Source organism: Trematomus bernacchii, unplaced genomic scaffold, assembly GCF_902827165.1.
Source record: "Trematomus bernacchii unplaced genomic scaffold, fTreBer1.1, whole genome shotgun sequence".
NCBI lineage: Eukaryota > Metazoa > Chordata > Actinopteri > Perciformes > Nototheniidae > Trematomus > Trematomus bernacchii.
This window is the reverse complement of record NW_022987593.1, coordinates 4044923-4066591: the sequence shown is the minus strand read 5'-3', so window position 1 is coordinate 4066591 and position 21669 is coordinate 4044923. Positions and strand designations below refer to the sequence as shown.

Below are 21669 nucleotides of genomic sequence, written 5' to 3'. Positions count from 1 at the left end.
TTATCTTATATTAAACTATTGCACTGAAACTTAATTGGCTGATGAATACATTTCTCACACTAAAGGATAACCTGTATCAGCTTCATGTATGTGACAAATTCTTATTTCAAGTAAGTTGTAATCATTAAAAAGTCATCCTAAGACAAAGCAAAGGTGATCTAGCATTGGACTAATCAGCCACCAAATCCAAAATCCTGTTTACACATTTTTACTCATTTTTAAATACAATTATTTCTATTGGTAAATCTTTTACCTTTATTATTGAAGATGGTATAATGTGCTGTACAAGTACAAATGCTTGACAGGGTATGTAAATGCTTCCCCTTCACCATATAAGTGGGTGCTTACAGTATGTGTTTTTATGCTGAGGACACGCAGCTGTGTCTCTCTTTAAGTAACCAACATAAAATACACAATTCATAACTTCCTTATTTGATACAAAATACTCATGCCAATATGCAGACCTATTTCGAAAGACAGTTTTTACTGCAGTCATCATTCCTGTTAATACAGGCTCTTTCTTCTTATAATGCATTCTATGTAAGCGATGGGGAACAAAATTCAAATTGTTTCTTCTGCAACTTCCCTTTACTTTACCCAAATAGTGTTTCTGTGCAGAGTTTCAGTTTAGGGCTGCTAACACAAAGAGGATATTAGCTGCAGAATACTAAAACTAAACTGCTACCGATAATCATTAGGAGGAGTGTGCCCTTTTCTCCCATTACTTAGTTTGAAATCACATTAGGAGGCAAGTTTTAAGGGTAATTATGAACAGGACAAACTTGTTTCAATTTACATTTACTGTAATGTCTTTCCTTTGCCTTTTTGTCACTAACCTTGAAAGTTTTGTTAAAACCAAGCATAACAATTTACAAGCCTTGTTATAAATGTCTAATTTGTTGGAAATAATTTCAACATATTAGACAATAACAATAAAAGGTAAATCAAACCCTTAATATCTTGTAGAACAAGTGGGAATCTTTTTTGATACATGTTATTGCAAAACCACAAATGAAGTAATATTTTACACTGCTTACATTTCTTATACATTAGACCTCATAATCATGAGTTCATCCCTGATAAAACAGCATCTTTGTGTAAGAGTTTTTTCCATTATTTAACGCTGTATTTTGTTGAAAATGCCTCCTTTTAAAAAACAAGTAACACAAACATTACCACAGTTTCCATTTGAGTTATACAAGAGGTGTTATGTTATTTTAACATTAAATACAACAAAATCACATATGGGTGTCTACTGCACGGTGACGGTAAAATGATTAACACGGCTTCTTTTTTAACACAGCGCATCAAATTACAAGTTCCCACCATTAGATTATTTATTGGAGATAAAATAAATAAATTAAATTGAATTATTGAGAAAGTGCTGCAGTTTATGGTTCACTATTGTTTGTGTTGGATGTCATTAATGCTGCACTGCACATAGTCAAAGTCCAGGTATTATTTAGAGGGCTGAAGTGTTTTACTGCCACCTGCTGGATGTATAAATAAATGGCGTGGTGTGTTTTCACTTAAAGTGGACCTATCATGCTATATTTTAATAATATAGTGTAGGACCATACCTATATAAGGCATATTTATACTTTTTTTTTTTCAAAATACCAAACAGATCATGCATTTTAGCCATGCCTCATTTCGCTCAATTTGCACTTTTTTAGCCCTGTTTTTGCAAGGGCTGATTATGTGAGAACAGCACCACCTACAGGCCTGGCATATGTACTACAGCGTCTCCAGCGCTTTCTAACAGCAATGGCCGTGGCTGTCTCCTCCTGATTGGTGGAGTTGGCCCAATAGCCGTAGCGCCACCGTCCTGACGTCAGGACAGTGTTCAAATCTGGATCAGTTTTGATCAGATCCGTTGCAGCCCCTTTTTTAGAGATTTGGGTATGGAGGAAAATAGAGAGGGTTGTGTTTTCGGACACTTGGTGAGTTCCCTGGAACACCCGGGACACATATTCATGTATAAAAGACGTACAAAAGTGCATTTTGCATGATAGGTCCCCTTTAAAGGACACCTATCATGCTATATTTGAACAATATATTCTAGGGCCATACCTATATAAAGTATATAAATATAGTTTTTTTTTCAAAATACCAAACAGATCCTGCATTTTAGCCATGCCTCATTTCGCTCCATTTGCTCTTTCCAGCACTGTTTTTGCAGGGGGCTGATTCTGTGAGCTGCAGCTGACCACGCCCCCCTGCAGGAGAGGGGAGCGTGCTCTGAACAGCTGCTGGGCTGTCAGAAGAGGGGGGAGATCTCCATCCTCCGTGTTTTATTATATTATTATATAGAATCGTTATTCATTTGTTTTAAAGCTCAATAAATAACAAAGAAGACCTTTGACCGGCACTTTTCTAATTTTGTCCGGAAGATTTAAACTTTAACGGACATCTTGACCGGCGAAAAAAAATCTAACTGAAACTGAAACTCTGCCGCACGGTCCCCTCGTTCCTTGGAAGAGGCGGAGAGGTGGGTGTTTGTCATCTGCTGGTGGACTAACCGGAGAGAATTACAGTGCTTGCCTCGACGGGGAGGGATTGCATTGAATTACAGCAGCGGGAGCAAACGCTTGCCTCGGGGAGGAAGAAAAAAAGCCACAGCGGAGAATAAACAGAAGGGCAACCATGGCAACCATGCGCGGGAAGTCTTCTTCGCTGCTTTTGTGGCAGACTACAGCGCCACTTACAGGCCTGGCATATGTACTACAGCGTCTCCAGCGCTTTCGAGCGGCAATGGCCGGCCGTGGCCCAACCCCACATTCCCCTGATAGGTGGAGAGTTGGCCCAATAGCCGTAGCGCCACCGTCCTGACGTCAGGACAGTGTTCAAATCTGGATCAGTTTTGATCAGATCCGTTGCAGCCCCGTTTTTAGAGATTTGGGTATGGAGGAAAATAGAGAGGGTTGTGTTTTCTGACACTTGGTGAGTTCCCTGGAACACCGGGGACACATATTCATGTATAAAAGACGTACAAAAGTGCATTTTGCATGATAGGTCCCCTTTAAAGGTAGGGTAGGTAAGAATGGAGAAACCAGCTCGAGTGTGCTAGAATTTGAAAGTATGCAGCCGAAAAAATCTGCCCCTTCCTTCAGAGTCCTTACAGAGCCCCTCCTCCAACACACACGAACGCGCACATGACCAATGAGGGCACGAGATAAGTTTGTGCACGAGATTGAAGGCTGACAGGCAGGTAGGCCATCCAGTTATTTTAGCCGGGCCTGCTCAGATGATTGGTCATGCTTTTTACAGCGCCACGGCTTCCACAGATTACATTTTTTTAATGTATTTATTGTCAAATCATTTAATGTATTCATTGCTATCGGGATGTTAAGAGCATTCCATGGAATATGACAAAAAGTGTTTCTGAAGTGAATTACCTACCCTACCTTTAACATTCTGCTTCAGTTTGAAGGTCCTGGTATCATGCATGCTGGCTCACTGTCAGGGTGTCATGGTTTAGGAGGACACATTAATTACTACGAGTCATTTTTAAAGCTAGGGTGGGTAATGTAAATATAAAAAAAGTGTCCTGTCTACCTAATTCAAGCAATATTGTTACAGTTTGTTTGCACATGGGTGGGATATGGTTACCCCCGTCCCTCCCTGTTGCTCAAAAGTATCTGTCGCCGGATGTGAGAGACATCATTGATCTTTCCCGATTTCTTCTTGATGTCCTCTGAACTTCTTCTCAGGCAACGCTGCGACTGGTTTCTGCGTTGAGAGTAGAGGAGACAGATTATTGATGGCATTTCTTGGCCACAGAAATGTAATCTTTCTTCCTCGGCACCTAACTCTTTAAACACTGAACATTTACACTTGTAATTACCTTGAAGTTTTCTCTGAAGATCATTTATTTCACTGGTCAGGTATATGATTTGTTTCTCTCTTTCTTCAGACAGGATGTTGTATCTGGTCTGTAACTGATCCTTTTGTATTGTCAGGTTAATCTGTAACTGTTTTTTCTCACTGGTGAGGTTGTTGTTACTGATCTTAAGCTGCTCTCTTTCTTCAGTCAGGATGTTGTAACTTGTCTGTAGCTGATCTTTCTGTATTGTCAGGTTGTTGTAACTGTTTTGTAACAGGGCCATCTCCATTTTCCACTCCGAGTTGCTGTTAATTACTGTGTTTGACACATAAACAAATGCATAAAGAAACACTGACAACCAGTAAACTCCTTTTGTGTTTTATAATCAAGCTAACAAAGTACTCACAAAGGTAAACCAGAGGTATGAGTCCAGTCAGAAGGAATAGACGCAGAAAAACTTCAGCAGCTCTGCAGGAACTACGCTTCACCTCTTTAGCATCTGAAGGTAAAATGTAATGTTTACAATGTGCTTCTTTGTATTTCAGGTTCAAGTAAATTAAAGGATACAGAAAGTGCTTGGAAAGAGTAACCACAAGTAAAAAGGGTTTGTGAGCAAAAGTCACACCTTGACTATATTAAACTAATATAGTCTTATTCTGTTTGTGTGCCTGTGTGTAAAACAATGTAATATGTTTATTACCTGAGGGTGCAGTTCCAGGTCTGTGTGGCCCCTGATTAAGGATAGACACATTTTCATAAATATTTTCTGTTCATTTTGTCTCCCTTTTGCTCCGGCTGTGGTAAACCGATAATTCCTCTACATTCATAAAGATGGACATTTCACCCATGGTGCAGTTTGGTCCGTGCTGCCTGATGTCATCAAAGTCTGCAGCGTGTGCGTTTGACATTCATCACCCTCAACTGTGCACGGAAAGTAACTATAATTTCTATTTACGCATGTGTTTGCCACGTCATCAGGAAACTGAGGGCTGGTGGTTTGAAAGGTGTTAGGTGACCCTCAAACTACATGGTGGGGCTTTCTATTATCACAAAATGTTTTAATGTCACAGTTCACATCTATCTATGTATCTATCTATGTATCTATCTATCTAATATATATCTATGTATCTATCTATCTATCTATGTATCTATCGATCGATCGATCTATCTATCTATCTATCTATCTAGTATAGATATCTATACCCATCCATCTATCTGTAGACTGAAAGATAGATGTGCTCAGAAGGTGAATATTTGTAGCTGCAGCACTGACAAAGTATTTGAAGTAAAGCTGCATGACAGCTGGTGGTTTATTATTATTTGAATAAAAAAAAAACAATACAGTAAACTGTTGTTTAATGCAATACCGAATACTTGACATTATAACATTTAATTGATTCATTTATTGTGCCAGAGGATAGAAAAAACTGTATTAGTTGTATTCTCCTTCCCAGACATAATGCCAAGCAATCATTACACACATTTCAATTATTATCACATGATTATTTGTAAATATTGGCAACCATCCATTGAATTATCAGATGGGGTTTAGAGCATCTGCAGAAACAAGACTTTAAACATACATCTAGTTCAATAGGAATGATCTTAATTCAAACAGCTTCGGTTATTCCATTGCTTTCACTTTCAGTAATGGTATAAATACAAATAAGCCAGTGTAATAAATGTATTTTAAACAAATAGACATTTACATGCACTGAGAGTGCTGTTGAGGTCAAACGCGCTCAAAACATTTCCTTCCTTATTAAACAAAGCCACAAATCAGATATTCCTAAAGACTTTAAATCTGGTTTGCTTCTCTATCTGTATCTGCGCATGTGCCTCCTTGTCTGTTTTTGAAGTGGAGTTTATTTCATTATTATGTTGCGTTATATAGCTAACATCTTTTCACAGATCCAGAAGTTTTGATCTCCACATTGAATATCATTCCAGCTGTTCTCCAGGTCAAAAAACCTTATTTCGACACAGTCCTCCACATTGCCTTCAAAGCTGTTCGGCTCCCCGGGTCCCCAGTAGCTGAAACCAAAACACAAATCCTCTTTAACAACAAACATAACACAAGATGCATCTGATAAACTGGTTTAAATTGCACAATTAAATGTTCCCTTTGAATCATTTTAGATATATTTATTAATCTAACATGAACATCTATAAGACGCTTTTTTGATTTAATGTCATTTGAAAAAAAAGCTATGAGCTAACCTTTTGTTGAGTGGAGTGCCATCCACCCACTTCCAAGTATCTTCCGTTTTTACGTCCGTCAGTCCAATCCATGTGAGTCTGTTGAATTTTGTTATGAAATCCTGGTTTACAGAGAAAAATACTTATCGTCAATCATCAGTAGAAATGGACGGTGGCCTTGACACCGGACACTTTTTACGCTGCTATGGACAATATTGCAATAATGCACATTCTATGGACAATTTGCACTGATGTACATTCTCAAAATATTGAAGTGACTGTTATTTTGTATATTGATTGTTGTGTTTTTATTTAGGTCGTAATGTGTGCACATGTAAAAATGTGTCTTTGACTGTGTATATACATACATATTTGCACACATATTTTTACATTTTATATTCTATATACATTGTTTTTATATTCGGGATTGTGGGAAACAGTATTTCGATCTCTCTGTATGTACACACAAACTGGAAGATTGACATTAAAGTTGACTTTGACTTTTGACTTGACATCCATCACACAATTGAAAATACAGGAGATTTTAACAGAAAATGTGTACACAATACGTACACACACACACACACACACACACACACACACACACACACACACACACACACACACACACACACACACACACACACACACACACACACACACCTGCTCTGCTTTGCTGTTGATGATCACGAGGTCCGCACCTCTCTGCAGACAGTCAGCTCTGCTTTCCAGCCATGTTTTCCTGACAGAAGAAATGTAATAGAAACTGGGACGGATATACACCCAGCCTTGTTGGAAAAAGTGATCTGTGGGACCACAACAAAGAAAACCTTAATATCTCAGGAATTAACGTATGTGACTGTACAATTTACACATTTTAAAAGCAATTATGAATTGATTAATTCAATTGAATCAAATGTAAGCATTATAAAGCTCACGGTTAAAAACATGTCCCCAATTTTTTGGGGAGTTTTTTATTATTATCTGCAAGGGTTTAAGGACAGTCTGCATCAGGCACATTTTTATTTGTCATTTTAGGCTATATAAATAAAATTGAATTGATCGATTTATAATTTCAGGACTTTATCCCTTTTTTCAAAAGAGGAATTAACAACAAACTTTTTTTTTAAAAAGGGTTTTAAACTACATTTTGTTATTCCTTTCAGTAATTTATCCACCTATTACATGTGATTGGTAGGTACACCTGTACAATCTAACGCAATAAAACACAACTTTTCTGCTATAGTGTTATAATGCCTAGGATGTTTCTGTTGACATAGAGGGGTTAGTCATTTGTCCCGGCTCTGTGTGGAGGTGTTGACATTTATAAATGCAACATATGTCCCTTCCCCCTACTAAACAAAGTAGAGCCACCAAGCAAAAGGACAAATGGACACCCAGTGGACAGGGGTCATCACATATTAAATTATATGTATAAGTCACACAGTGAGTGATGGTATTTTACTGGATGACCTTTGTATTGAGAGAAGTTTCTAATACCCTGCCCCCAACATGTAGGAAGGACAAAAATGCGCATTTCACCACCTCTACCTAAACCTTTAACGATAAACATGTGATTGATATCCAACAATGTCCCCAAAAACAGACAGATACAGTATTATGGCATGGCTGTTTTATTACATTACTTTGCTGAGTTTTCAATGTATCAATTTGTATCAATTTGAATCAGTCAGGCAAAAACAAAGAACCAAATACCTCCAACCTGGCCTGTGTCAAACTAACTTGTTTGTTTCAGCTGTGCAGAAAGTCCAATTAATACCAAAAGTGGGTATGCTAATTAACAGCAATATATTTGTATAGTGTTTACCCCAAAAATCCAAGCCTCACTATCACCGTAAAGTCCTCAACAGAGCATTATCATTCCATTTCGCACTGTCAATATTTATTGTGAATTTTCATCTGATAGACTATACATGATTTCCGATTTGGCCAAAAATGATCCTTTGCATGCAAATCATTATGTGTTTCCTCCTCCCACTGACCAAAGTTAATCAGTTCCTTCTTCAGCTTCTCAGTCTCGTAAGTCAGGTTTGTGCAACTGACATCTATATCTGATGTCTTACTGTCTGAAAGAGCAAAAAAACACTTCATTGAGAATTCAATATTTACATTACATTAAACCAACAATGTTCACAACATGCAGTCAGCATCTTAATCAAAGAACCTTTCACAAGTAGGCAGGGGGAGAAGCAAATCTGTATAATATATATCATCTAATGCAGTGGTTCCCAAACTTTTTGTGCCCAAGGCACACCAAAGGACAAGTAAAAATCTCAATTGTGCAAAATAGCCCTTATAACACGTGTTATCACTCATATCATGTAAAATATCTGTAAATGTGCATAATTATTTACTAATGCCAAATAAAATGTGACAAAGACAACTATATTACTCATGAAATATTTATTAACGAAATATTTCAGAAATTAATTTGAAACTTTATCAAATTAGGCTTCATCAAAGCAGCAACACACTCATTTAAACCAGACAGGTCACAAAATAAAAAATTGTGGAGGATCAGGCTTTGGTGGTCGGCTCCCATCTCGGCGCACAGCTGGGAGAAGAGGCGAGATTTCAGGGGCCTTGATTTGATGTAATTCACCATCTGCACAGCCTGATTCAGCACCTCAGTCAACTCCGGGGGCATGGTTTTGGCAACTAATGCCTCTCTATGCAAAATGCAGTGGTTTGTCACGATATGTGGGTTTTGTGCTCTCACCTTAGCAATAAATCGTTTCACTCTCATGCTTGCCGCGCATCTGTGCAAAGACTGACGCACATATTCCAGGTCAGACTGTTCTCTTTTAAATAGTTATTAGTTACCCTGAATATTTCTTCTCCCGTAGTATGGCTTTCCATTTCTTTGCAAAAGAAAAACGTCTCTTTGATAGAGTCAGCATCAACATATCTGACGTTTGCCAGAAGTTGGGCAGCCCCACTTATGTCAGTAGATTCGTCTATTTGTAGGGAAAATCTGCCGCTCGCCTGCAGTGCCATAAAGGCCCCTACACACCAGGCCGATATCGGCCGTCTTGCGTTGTTGGGCGAAAACGGGTTCCTTGTCGCCCAAAGTCAATTTGGTGTGTCCCGAACCCTCGGCCGTGACACGCCTTATTTGGCCTTTCACGGTCGACACCCTTGTGTTGGACACAAGCTATCGGGCCAAGAAACCACTCTGATCAGCTGTTCAGCTAGCAAATGAGAAGCGAAACGGAAGTGAGGGACGTAAACAAACGATTTAAGGCACAAGACAGCAGCTAAACCCCAGCAGGTGATACTTAAAGACATCAAACATAGCCCTTAAATGTCCTCTCTTACCTCCCACACATAGCAGGGACATCTCTGATATCGGCAGGAGCGTCCCTGGCTGTCCTCTGCTGAGAGCTCCGTGATTTGTTTGGTCAAGTCCGGTTTTTCATCTCATCGTAACTTTAGCAAGAAGTGGCCATTATTACATTGCTGACTCAATAAACTACACACCCGCCAGAAAACTGCGATCATCAGATGCAGGTCTATTAACTGTGATTTTATAGTATGTCTGCACTTTATGTGCTCATTTCATCATTCATGTATTTTTATATTCTAAAACATGTTTTCGATGGACGAGAGTGAAAATGGAACGCACATGCTATTTGTTTGTTTATATCAGTCTGTTCTTCTTCTCTGTCTTCCGGTTGTTGCCTATTTTGAATGACGAATACACACTACCGCCGCCTGCTGGTAAGGAGAGTTATTGCCACTCACGCATGCGCAGTTCGTACGTGCTCGGCTGAAGTCTTTGCGGTGATTTCCAGTGCGACACATGGCCAATACGCAGGAGAACTCGTCGATGGAACTGTCGGTGTCGGGTGTCGGCGAGTTCTCTGGTGACTGCCTGGTGTGTCAGGGCCTTTAGACAGGTAACTTTCATGATACTGTCTGCTGACAGTTTTTTTTCCTCTTTTCTTTCGGTGGTGGGTTGTCGGCAGTCTGCACTGGTGGTTGGTGGTTTGCTCCGCACAAGAAAGCGCTCAATTTTCCCTCTTGCGTGTTTCTCTGTTTTAATGTTGTCCTTCAGCCTTCGATGTGTCACAGTCTTATAATTCCCACCTGCAACTGCGTTAACAGCGAAATATGGGGTTCTGTGAGGGTTTTTTTTTAAAGAATTATTTTTAGGTATAGAGTTTGCCTCTGTATTATGAAATGAGTGCATACAAAGTACTGATATAGTAAATTAAAAAATAATTATTTTTGTGTAGTTGTATATTGCAATAATAACGTATGGTTGTCACAAAATCCCACGGCACACCCGGACTTGCCTCACGGCACACCAGTGTGCCGCGGCACACCGTTTGGGAACCACTGATCTAATGTAGAGTGGAAATATGCAAGATAACAGATGCTCAAGTTGTATCATAGCTGAAAGTAATTGGTTTGCTTCAGAAACAAAAACACGCTTTTATTATGTGTTGTCTCAACTTCCCCTAGCTATCCAAGCTGAATTGGATAGAAACTGTGAGGGAGCATGAGCATAAACACAGAGTTATCTTACATTTTATCTTCATACTTAAACCCCTTAAAGAAAGTAATGCAATAATGTAACTGTGGTGGAAAGCAGATTTTCTGGTCTTCTGATAAAATGCATCAGTAGAGACGGTTTGAAATGACTTACAGAGAGTGAAGTGCAGGGAAATGTTGAGAGCAACTTGTAGGATACACAGGAGTCCAAAGCTCACAGCAACCAGTCTGAGTGTTCTCCCTGTGCGCAGAAATCAGACAGACATGCTGACAAAATAAAGACCTACTGCAAGACACAAGTTTACAGCATTAACTGAATAATTTTACTCTGTTGGCATTTTGAATTCACTACATTTTAGGATATGTGCAGACCAAATTCTGCTTGGTAAACTAACAGTACTTGAAAGTAAACCGTGTCAACAAAGTCAAACATGGATATATAGGATCTTAAGTGAAAAATCACAGAATTGACAAATGGAGATATAGATTTTTCCTCAGTATTTCTACAATTAAATCTTCTTTGAATTCTGAACAATACATTCTCAAATTAAAATGTTCATATTGCTTGTACGGTTCAATTTTTTTGAAATGTTAAATTGAATGTTTTCTGTCTCACCGGACACTGCAGGAGTCAGTCCAGCGTCTTCACCAGGTCCGCTCTCCAGGGCGTTACTCCCGGCTGTCGGCTCAGGTAGATTCACATAGTCCATGGTGATCTCAGATTCCTCTCTATGGATAAACCTCGCCATATTTTACCCGATGACTGGAGACACACGATGGTGAGGCAGAATGCGTATTTCTCTAAAAGAATCTGTTCTGTAATCCACTTCTTCTTCCTCATTTTAACATGTTCCTTACCCTTAACCTTTAACCCCTGCACTGGCCACAACTTTATCACCTGCAAAGATGAAGATCCTAAAACATCTTTAAATTACCTTAATTTTAAAGTTGATTCTGTATTGCCTTATTTATTTAAAAAAAAATTCAAACTTTGGCCTTAAAATGATCATAGAGTTTAAAAGTATCTAGAGTTATAAAGAGGAATTGCAATTTATAAACATGCAGCCTGAAACAACAAACCTCCACAAAATGTGTCACATTGTGTGGAAACACAACATGTCATCACTGCCCTCGAGGTGCTTAACATTTCCAAAAGTGCTCTCAAAGTTGACTGTTTCCTGATACAAAGCAGAAGTGTGCCACAACAAAGTACAACAAAGTAGAACTCTTTTTGTCAGGTATTTTATATCTCAGTGCTTTGTTCTCCCCCCGATCTGTCTCCTGTTGTTTGAATAAATTATAACAAAGAGAAGAGAGAAGAAGGGGAAGTTCTTAAAACTACTTATAGAATGAGGCATTACACTTACACAGTGTGTGGGGAGTGTTATCAAAAACAATTTAAAGCACTTGAAACCACATGAAATCACATACCCAACACCCATCTTGTATCAATCTATCCATAGACAAATAAAGTGTATTCACTGCGTACTGGAGCTTTTAACACTTTAACAGTTGTACCTAAGGTTTCCTCTCAGCTTTTAAGCTTTTGAGCCTCCAAGGTATTTTTTCTAGGGCTGTCAGTCGATTAAAATATTTAATCGCGATTAATCGCATGATTGTCCATAGTTAATCGCGATTAATCGCAAATTAATCGCACATTTTTTATCTGTTCTAAATGTACCTTAGAGGGATATTTTTCAAGTTTTTAATACTCTTATCAACATATGAGTGGACAACTATGCTTTATATGTTTGTTTATTATCATTTGAACAATGACAAATATTCTCATGAATATTAAACACAACAACCTCTGAACATTACAAATATTCGCCTCAATTCAACCTAGAACCTCTCTCATGTACTGTGTGTGTGTGTGTGTGTGTGTGTGTGTGTGTGTGTGTGTGTGTGTGTGTGTGTGTGTGTGTGTGTGTGTGTGTGTGTGTGTGTGTGTGTGTGTGTGTGTGTGAATGTGGAGGATCGTAGGAGCTATGTGCAGCTCAAGGCATATATGCCTGTGTGTATGAGCTGTGTTGCGGCACTATCCGTGCTGAGTGTGCTGTCTGGCTACCTGCATAAAGTCAAGTGCTCGGCGCAGTTGTCGGCGAAATGTCGCTCCTCTGTTTTCATTGAAACAGCTCCTTATATCCGTTAGCTCAGCTAGCTAGCACCAGATGCTAACAACAACACGTAAGGTGTGCTTCGCTCGCGCCACACATACACACACCCTCCCGGTCCTCCCGATGGCCAGTCCGGGCCTGCCGGTGAGCGTGGAAGTGTGGTCTGCCACAAGCGGGCAGCAGGAGCGGGGCTGTCAGCATCAGCTTGTAGATGGTATTTTAAACTCGATGCGCTCTGAAACTACGGCGGCCGAGGACAAAAAATACACATGCGTTAATCGCGTTAAAATAATTAGTGGCGTTAATTTTTTTTTGCGTTAATGCGTTATTAACGCGTTAACTTGACAGCCCTAATTTTTTCAATTGCTAAAATGAAACACGAAGCAAAAAATGATTGAAACTAAAAGAAGTTTAAGCAGCAAAATCGCATCCCATATCTTGAAATCTAAGCAAATTCTGTATGAATTCAACAAACACAACTGTGAGGTGGACAAACACTCACCAATCAAGTGTACATTAATATTTTGTACAAAATCGTTTGAAAAAGATCTGAGGAGTTCTGCTGTGTGTGATGTTGTCTGAATTGTTTAGTGTTTCGACAAAAGGAACTCGTTTTTAAATTGTGCTTAAGCAATGATAAAAAAATGATTAAAACCGCTTCCTATTAAATTGTATAATATGCCAAAAGATTGATATTAGTGTTTTGTAAAATGAGAAAAAAACCTGTTACATATTTGGCTACTAATAGGTTAAACTATTTCTTTAGAAAAAGTGACGTATAAACAAAAAGGGAAACAGGATATTTTGAGAAACCTGGAGGAAATGTACTGCTTTTGTGATATTCATTTGATAATGAAAAGGAGAAATGAGTGCTCCCGATTCAATAATAAAAATATTAAATGCACACTAAAACACTGAATTTCAACATGCTTTTCAGATTTATATATTTAAAATATACGGCTTTAGGTGAAATAAGTTGTTCCTTGTGATTTGTGTTGTACTTTATATTCAAAGGTAAAAGGGTGATGAAGAAATGGCATGTATGAAAGGTTTTGATCATACAGTATAATTATAAAGAGCTTTCAGTTGTTCTAGTGAAACAGACAGTGAGTCAGTGTGAGTCTTTTTTCACACACTTGTTTCTTCCTGTTTGTGTCATCTTCTAAATCTGGTCGCAGTGGTAATGGGCTTATTTGCTCACTCTTGAAGAAGACAGTAAGTGTGAACATCCAGTTCACTGATCAGACTGTTAAGAATTTGAGGACAAACTTGTTTCAATTTACATTTACTGTAATGTCTTTCCTATGCCATTTGTCACTCACCTTGAAAGTTTTGTTTTGAAAATTGTTGGCGGGGATACAAAACCAAGAATAACAATTTACAAGCCTTGTTATACATTTCTCATTTGTTGGATATAATTTCAACATATTAGCCTATAACAGTAAATGGTGAATAAAACCCCAAATCCACTAATAAAGTCATATTTAGACACTACTTACATTCATTTTACATTTGACCTCATCGTCAGTTCATCACTGATAAAATACCATGTTTATGTAAAAGTTTTTTCCATTATTTGATGCTGTATTATACGGAAAATGTCTTCTTTATTTATATAAGAGGTGTTTTGTTATTCTAACATTAAATACAACAAACTCACATATGGGTGTCTACTGTAACAACAAATAATAATACTCAAGACGGTAAAATTATGAACTAGGCTTCTTTTTTAACACAGTGTATCAAATGACAAGAGTAGTGTTACCAATCCCGCTTCAATCACATTAGTATGCATAAAAAAGTGACAGGTCACACCTTCTAAGTCCCGCCCCCTAATGATGCTAATGAGCCCCCTTTGATATGCTAATGAGCCCCTTTGTTCGAGGTGTTATCGCGTACAGGTGTTACATCCTCCCGGTAGCCCCCACCCCTCTCAGCCCCCACCCCCCCTTAGCCCCCACCCCTTCTCAGCCCACCCCCCTCCCCCTCACATACAGGTGTTACATCCGCCCTGTAGTCCCCACCCCTCTCAGCCCCCACCCCTCTCAACCCACCCCCTCCTCTCCCCTTACAGTAGGCGTCACATCCTCCCTGTCGCCCCCCACCCCTGAAGATAGTGAGGGGGTGGAGTCAGTCATAAAAATAGAAATCTATGCAAAACTAGATAAAAGCCAGTCATTTGAGCTTTGAAACAAATTGATATGATTCGATATTAAACCAACTAATTATAGTAGATTAATTAACTATTCAAACGTGTACAGTAATTTACAATAACACGGGAATAATAAACGGGTCAGCAACAGCGGGTCTCCCCCGTCAGATTAGACTTTACTAGATTAGACTTTACTAGCGTTTATACCCATATCGATCAGATCTAGCTAGTTCTAGCTAATGATATGACTACCTGCTTATTAAAAGACACCTAAACAATAAGCGTCACTATGCAACGGGGTGAGGCCACAAAGTATAGTACAGCATTATGCATTTTGTTTACATGCCCACCGGAACCCCGAGGCATTACCAACAGATCAACGCGCAATCAACCCATACAGGACATCTCTTGCTACACATTATGTGTAGACATTATAATTGACTATTCTTGTCTGTCACATACTCTTTTGTCTGTCACACACTATTCTTGTATGTCACATAAGTGGCGCAACTGATGCGGTATTGCGCTAAAGGGGGCCAGTCAAGAAACGGGTGCAGTATCTGTGCCGGGTTCAGACCCTCCGTCTGAGGCTCTTCATGAAAAATGGAGTCTGGGTGTGTGAGACTGTCTCCCCTCATACCCCCTCCCACCCCCTCCCCTCCCCCCTGCCTGTCACCTCCTGATCTTGCGATCAGCTGTTAATTCTCATTCACTAAGTCACCTAAAACTTTTATTGGAATTGGGTTTTCTTTAGAGCTGTTTTCAGTGAGACAATGCAGTTTCTGATCATTTTAAGTTTCAAGTTTCAAGGCTTTATGGCATATGCCCATTAGCTACAGTGTAGATATGTCAATGAAAAACATAGGTCACAGGCTCCTCCAACAGTGCACATAAAACAGATAAAATACTGCAATTTGTGCGTAATTCTCTCACAAAGGAACTGTAAGATACACGTTTATGTATGGAAAACTATATAACTTGGTAAAATATTCATTCATTTGTAATGAATTGAGTTTTCTTCAAGAATCAAACTCTAAATGGAGAGTTTGTGATTTTAACACTGTTTCGATGAAACAATGCAGTTTTGATAACTTGACTTGACTAACATTACTTTTTTAAATATATGTTTTTTAGATGCTTTACTTTTTGATTTCTTTCATATTATTTTAACACAACATTACTTTTTTCATATTTTTCAACATACATATATATAACATATATATATATTTTTTTCTCTCCATTATATTTTTGAATATACAGTGATTTTTATCAAAATACAACATGCAACTATTACATTATACAATATTACGACTTTTTGCGATATTTTCAACACAATATACCCTGAAACTGACGTGCTGTCCGTTTTACAAACAAGTTATCTTTCTGCTTCTTCCCCCTATGAATTTTCCTCCCCCGTCCCTCTTACTACAGCCATCACAACAGCAACCAAGTCAGATCTGTGAAATTAAACACCTCTTCCCAAAGCGTGACTTCCCTATTGAGGGAGTGGGGCAGTGGGGCCTAACCCGCTTTGGCCAAATATACTAACATGCAGAACATATGGTATGTTTGAAAAAAGACTAACCATCTATCCAGTTCAAGCTGTCTTTAAGATGTGACATTGCCCTCTGACTTTTCCCCGTAAAATCGTGACAAACTATTACTTATTAAATTTGACCTCATGCTGCTTGGTTGAAAATGATAGATGAGCATTTACCAACAGATCAACGCGCAATCAACCCATACAGGAGATCTCTTTCTACACATTATGTGTTATCACTATAATATCATGTCATTATTTAATGTTGTTTTGTTTGTGTGTGTGTGTACAACGAAGTCTCTTTGAGAGGAAAATTATAATTTAAAGATCTTAATACCCCCTTATTGTTTAATTACTTCACACAACTATTAAAGAATCCCTATATGAAGTTACATGAGGCTACATTTACTGGTGTGCTTCCCTAGATGATGTAAATAGTCTAAGTGTCATGTTAGGGGGGCATTACGGACCTCAGGAGTCCGCCCTTGGAGGCTTGGAGAGCGGATAAAGAGAGGTGTATTTACTGGGGTTGAGCCCTGGATGATATAAATAGTCCACGTGCCATGGAACTCAGGAGTCCGCCCTTTGAGGCGTTGTTAACATTAATGCTTTTTGCTTTTGTTTTTGTTACTAAGATACTTTTTTAGCCTTATGATAGGATGAACTTAAGCTGTAGTCAATAAAGACATGTTTAATAGAGTGTTGCTGTTAGAGAACATACCTGCGCAGCACTCCACCACGTCTTGGCTTTGGCTTCATGGCCTTCACTGTCCTCTCCCTTTGAGTTTTTTCAAAGGCTGGGATACATTTTTCCAAATGATCACTTGTTACATGGTGAGAAACATATGGTTATATAACCTTAAAGAACTAACAAAAAATAATTAAGTATTTGCAATGCATAAACATAGAAGTTATCACTGTCAATATTATTCACCTGGGCATTAGTGGGCTTGAGGGTCTCAGGGAGCGTGGACAAAGTGACTTGTCTCTGTATTTGAGGATTCTCAGTGCAGGCACTAACAGGAAGCTGCTGTGCATTAGTGGAGAGTCCTCTGAAGGCAGCTGTTATTTCATTCACACACTCATCTGCTACCTGCTGACTCCTCATAGTAAGTCTAGCCAAGTTAGCTGTTAAGTTGTCCATACCATCGCTTGATAACTGGTAACTTTTGATTGACAGTCCAGCCATGGCAGCTGCCGACTCGTCCATATAATTCTTAAGAACGTGGTGACAATACTACAAAAAAAGTGTATATATTAGGTCAGTTAACCTTGAAGAGCTAAACAGTTCAAGTGGTAAGTAACTAAGTATTTGCAATGAATAAACATAGAAATGATCACTGTCATATTATATAATCACTTAATATGGAGATAAGTAAAACTGACACAGACAGTTTAAACTGCTTGTTAAAACGCTATTGCTTATTGTGTTTTCTCAGCACACTAACATAAATAAGGATGTATAATATAAAAAACTAGAAAACGATATAGTATTTTCAAGTCTTACTTTAGTATGGTAAAATTAAGAATAAGTCACATTAAAGTGTGTCATGATTTTCCGTAAAAAAGTCAAGTATAGTTTGTCAAAAGAATATGAAAAAATCATTTTGTAGAGTAGTATGTTGAAAATCTCAGTGTTTAACTGAACACACCTACATGTGATAACGCCTCGAACAAAGGGGTAATTAGCATACAAAGGGGGGTCACTAGCATCAGTGGGGGAAAGGTGCTACGGGAATGAACTTTGAGGAGGGGGAACTTGTAAGAATTTCCAGCTTCTGAAGATAATTATATGGTACCCGTCCTTACAGCTAAACAAATCCTATGCCAGGTATTCTACAGACCACAAGAAGCACAAGAAGCCCCAGAAAGTATTACATTCAGAGCTAATAATGGTGAAACCGAAGAAGAAGCAAAGCAGATTATAATCGTTGCGGGTGAAAGGATAGAGAATTTGCAAGTGATGTTAATGCACTTATCTGATATAAAAAAATGCATTCATTTACTTCCAAGAGACCCCTAAACATCTACTTGGGCAATGTGAATTGAACGATAAACCGATCACTGTAAATGAAACGCGGAGAGAAGCAGCAGTGCAAATCGTTAAGTCTATTACCTTGAATGCACTACGACATTAACTTGGTCAAATGTAATATGTCTTTCTGAAAATGTGGCGAATGGTGTGTTTTTCAATTAAGCAACCATAACAAATTAAAATGTGTTTTATTCTTGCTTTCATATATAGTAATAGTATTAACTCCTTTGACTAGACTGTACTAAAATAAGACGTTTCACTGTTAAATAAAAAAATGGAAGTAGAAAATCGAGATAATGATGAGGTTCGTTATGTATCCAGTAACTATGAACAGCAGTTGAAAATGTTATTTAACCCTTTAACTCTAATAGACAAATCTAAAATAGCCTCTAGCTTATCTATAAGTTTGTGATTTTAACACTTATTCACTGACACAAGGCAGATTTTGGCTTTTTTCTCATGCCAAGATACTTTTAGACACACTTTGAGGTATGCAAAACCTTAAAACTAGAAAATGAAGTACATTGTCTGATTAGATTTTTTCTTAAAGACTGTTTCTCTAAAAGGCAAGTTTTGTGATTTTTAACACTTATTTACTTTTTTCTCTCTTTTCTTGTGTTACCAAGATACTTTTAGATACACTTTTGATGTATGCAACACTTAACAAAAGGGTATAATATGAAGTACTTTGTAAGGAATGGGGGTTTCTTTAATACCCCGTTTTTTTATTTTTAAAAACACTTGTACAGTTAAATAATGTAGGTTTTCTCTGATATTTTAGTTATTTTCAGCTACCAAGATACTTTTTTGATACACTTTAATGTAGGAACATTTGGCAACTGGTAGAATGTCAATTATTTTGTAATAAAATGTATTTTCTTAAAGACTGTGACTCTAAAAGGGGAAGTTTTTTTTTTTTTTTTCTCCCGTTGTCTTTCACTTACTTTTTTGGATACAGTTTTATGTATGACAACTTTACAACTGGTAGAAAGTTAAGTACTTTTTCTGAACAGATTTTCTTTAAGACTGTGACTCTTAAAGGTAAGACAATCCAGTTTTATGGAAGTAACTTAAATTATTTATTTTTTAGTTTTTTCTCCTACAAAGATACTTATAGTTACACTTTAATGGATGCAAAACTTTATAACTTGGTAAAATATTCATTATTTTGTAATGAATTGAGTTTTCTTTTTTGTTTTTGTTTTTCAACATACTATTGTACACAATGACTTTTCCATATATATATATATATATATTTTTTTTTCAGACAAACTATACTTTTGACTTTTTCCGTAAAATCGTGACAAACTATTACTTATTCTTACATTTGACCTCTTGCTGCTTGGTTGGAAATGATAGATGAAAAAGCTACAAAGCTTAAAGAACTTTTCTAAAAACTCTCAATTCTACAGATGACTCCCCCCACTCAATGCAATAAGTCCACCCCCCACTCAGCAAATCATCTAAAACGAAGGACCCCACTAAGACGCCCGTTGAAAACTAGCCAGGGATCTGAGAAAAACCAAGTCTCCCCCCGCGAGATGCAGCCAGGAACAAACTCCTGGACTACTATCGTCCCCAGCATTGTGGACACCCAAATCTTGCAATACTACAGCTGCTGATGTTACTCCTGGGGCCAAGACGTCTCTGTTTTTGAACATAGTGAAATCGGAGTTGGTTGATATTCTGGAGAGGGTGCTGCATCGGTACAGAGAAGAAATCTGCAATGGATCCCGAGTCAGTCACCCCAGCCAGAGGCAACACGATTGTGTGAATGACATTCCAGAATATTTCTTCAGAAACAATTACAACGCGTTAATGAAAAAGACTTTGGCTCGCCGACTTCATTACTGCGATTGACCAGAGTCTTAATGATATAAACATTTACATAGCTGAATGAAGGATCCAAGGCGCTTCGGAGGCTTTTCTGCACAATCTCAAAAACTGCAGACGCCTCAAGGAGAGACTTGAAAAGATCCACGCCGAGCTGGATGGAGAGGAAGAAGACTAATAACCAGCGGTTGATTTGAAGCCGGGGATTTTTTCGATACTTTGACTTTTCTTTAAAGTAAAATAAAAATGGGTAACTACTATGGAAAACAATCTGTATTTATCTATCAGAATGCAGTCAATACCTGTTTAATAAGTGTGTTGTTGATGACGATTGAAAACAGAATGAGTAGTGATCCCCGTGTAAACAGAACGGCTGAAGTTTGTAAACTAGAAGACATTTTGGATATCGTTCATTCTGGCAGTACTATTCCGGGTCATTGGGAAACGATTGTAAACGAAACATTTAAAGTGGTACTGGAATCTTCATTTTCCGAAACATTCTGTAACATTACCGAAGAAATGAAACAAACACCAAAAGTGTATCATGTGCTCGCATTGTATGCTCTGTTTGTAGATGTAATGCATCTTTGTGTCAAAAACAGCATACACATGAATACTTTGGCCGAAGTGCAAAAACCCCATTATAATATTTCCCTTCATCTGGGGGATTCTATGCTGGAAAAGATCCTGGGGATGTTGCAATCAGTATAAATGTATTATTGATTCCTATGGGGTGAAAACAATAAATTGTAAATATGAAATTCTGCAAATAAAAAAAGTGTTTTTTACATTTAAAAAAAACTTGTCTTCAAATCATAGTATAGTATTTCCTACATATCATTTTAAAAAAGAGTCACAGTGTAGAATGTCCAAACATTTAATTTAAAAGTACTAGTATAGTATGTTAAAAGTATCTTGAAAAAAGTCCAAGTATAGTATGTAGTTAAGAAATATATTATATAGTTTTGTCTGCAATGTCAGTATAGGATCTCTAATAAAAAAATAAAAAAATGAGAGAAAGTCATAGTATAGTTTGACAAAAAGATCCTGAAAAAGTCATGACACTGTGTGTTGAAATGGTTTTGAATAAACACATCAGTATTTTAAAAAGTAAAATTGTATCAAGTGCATCAGACAACTCAAATTACTCCATTTGAACCATATTATAAATAAGTAAAGAATGGTCATAGTATATAGCATGGGTGTTTAATAGTTTTCTGTGTGTCGGTGTTTCAGTGTTTCAGTGTTTCAGTGTTTCTGTGTTTCAGTGTTTCAGTGTTTTGTGTTTTTGTGTGTCAGTATTTCAGTGTTTCAGTGTGTCAGTGTTTCAGTGTTTCAGTGTTTCAGTGTTTCTGTGTTTCAGTGTTTCAGTGTTTTCAGTATTTCAGTGTTTTGTGTTTCAGTGTTTCAGTGTTTCAGTGTTTTGTGTTTCTGTGTTTTGTGTTTCAG

The 21669-nt window shown here is 37.8% G+C and overlaps 2 protein-coding genes across 2 annotated transcripts in view; both read right to left on the bottom strand.

Moving 5' to 3' along the window:
* The window catches only part of LOC117481929 (C-type lectin domain family 4 member M-like), a 115452-nt gene that overhangs the window by 62488 nt on the left and 31295 nt on the right, over positions 1-21669 (bottom strand). The window lies entirely within an intron of this gene.
* LOC117482265 (CD209 antigen-like protein E) lies at positions 5200-11395 on the bottom strand. Its single transcript, XM_034130328.1, has 6 exons — positions 11160-11395; positions 10698-10784; positions 8029-8112; positions 6689-6831; positions 6047-6147; positions 5200-5860 (listed from the first exon to the last, which is right to left on the bottom strand). Exons 1-6 carry the CDS (start codon positions 11290-11292, stop codon positions 5713-5715), a joined length of 696 nt encoding a protein of 231 aa, XP_033986219.1. The 5' UTR covers positions 11293-11395; the 3' UTR covers positions 5200-5712.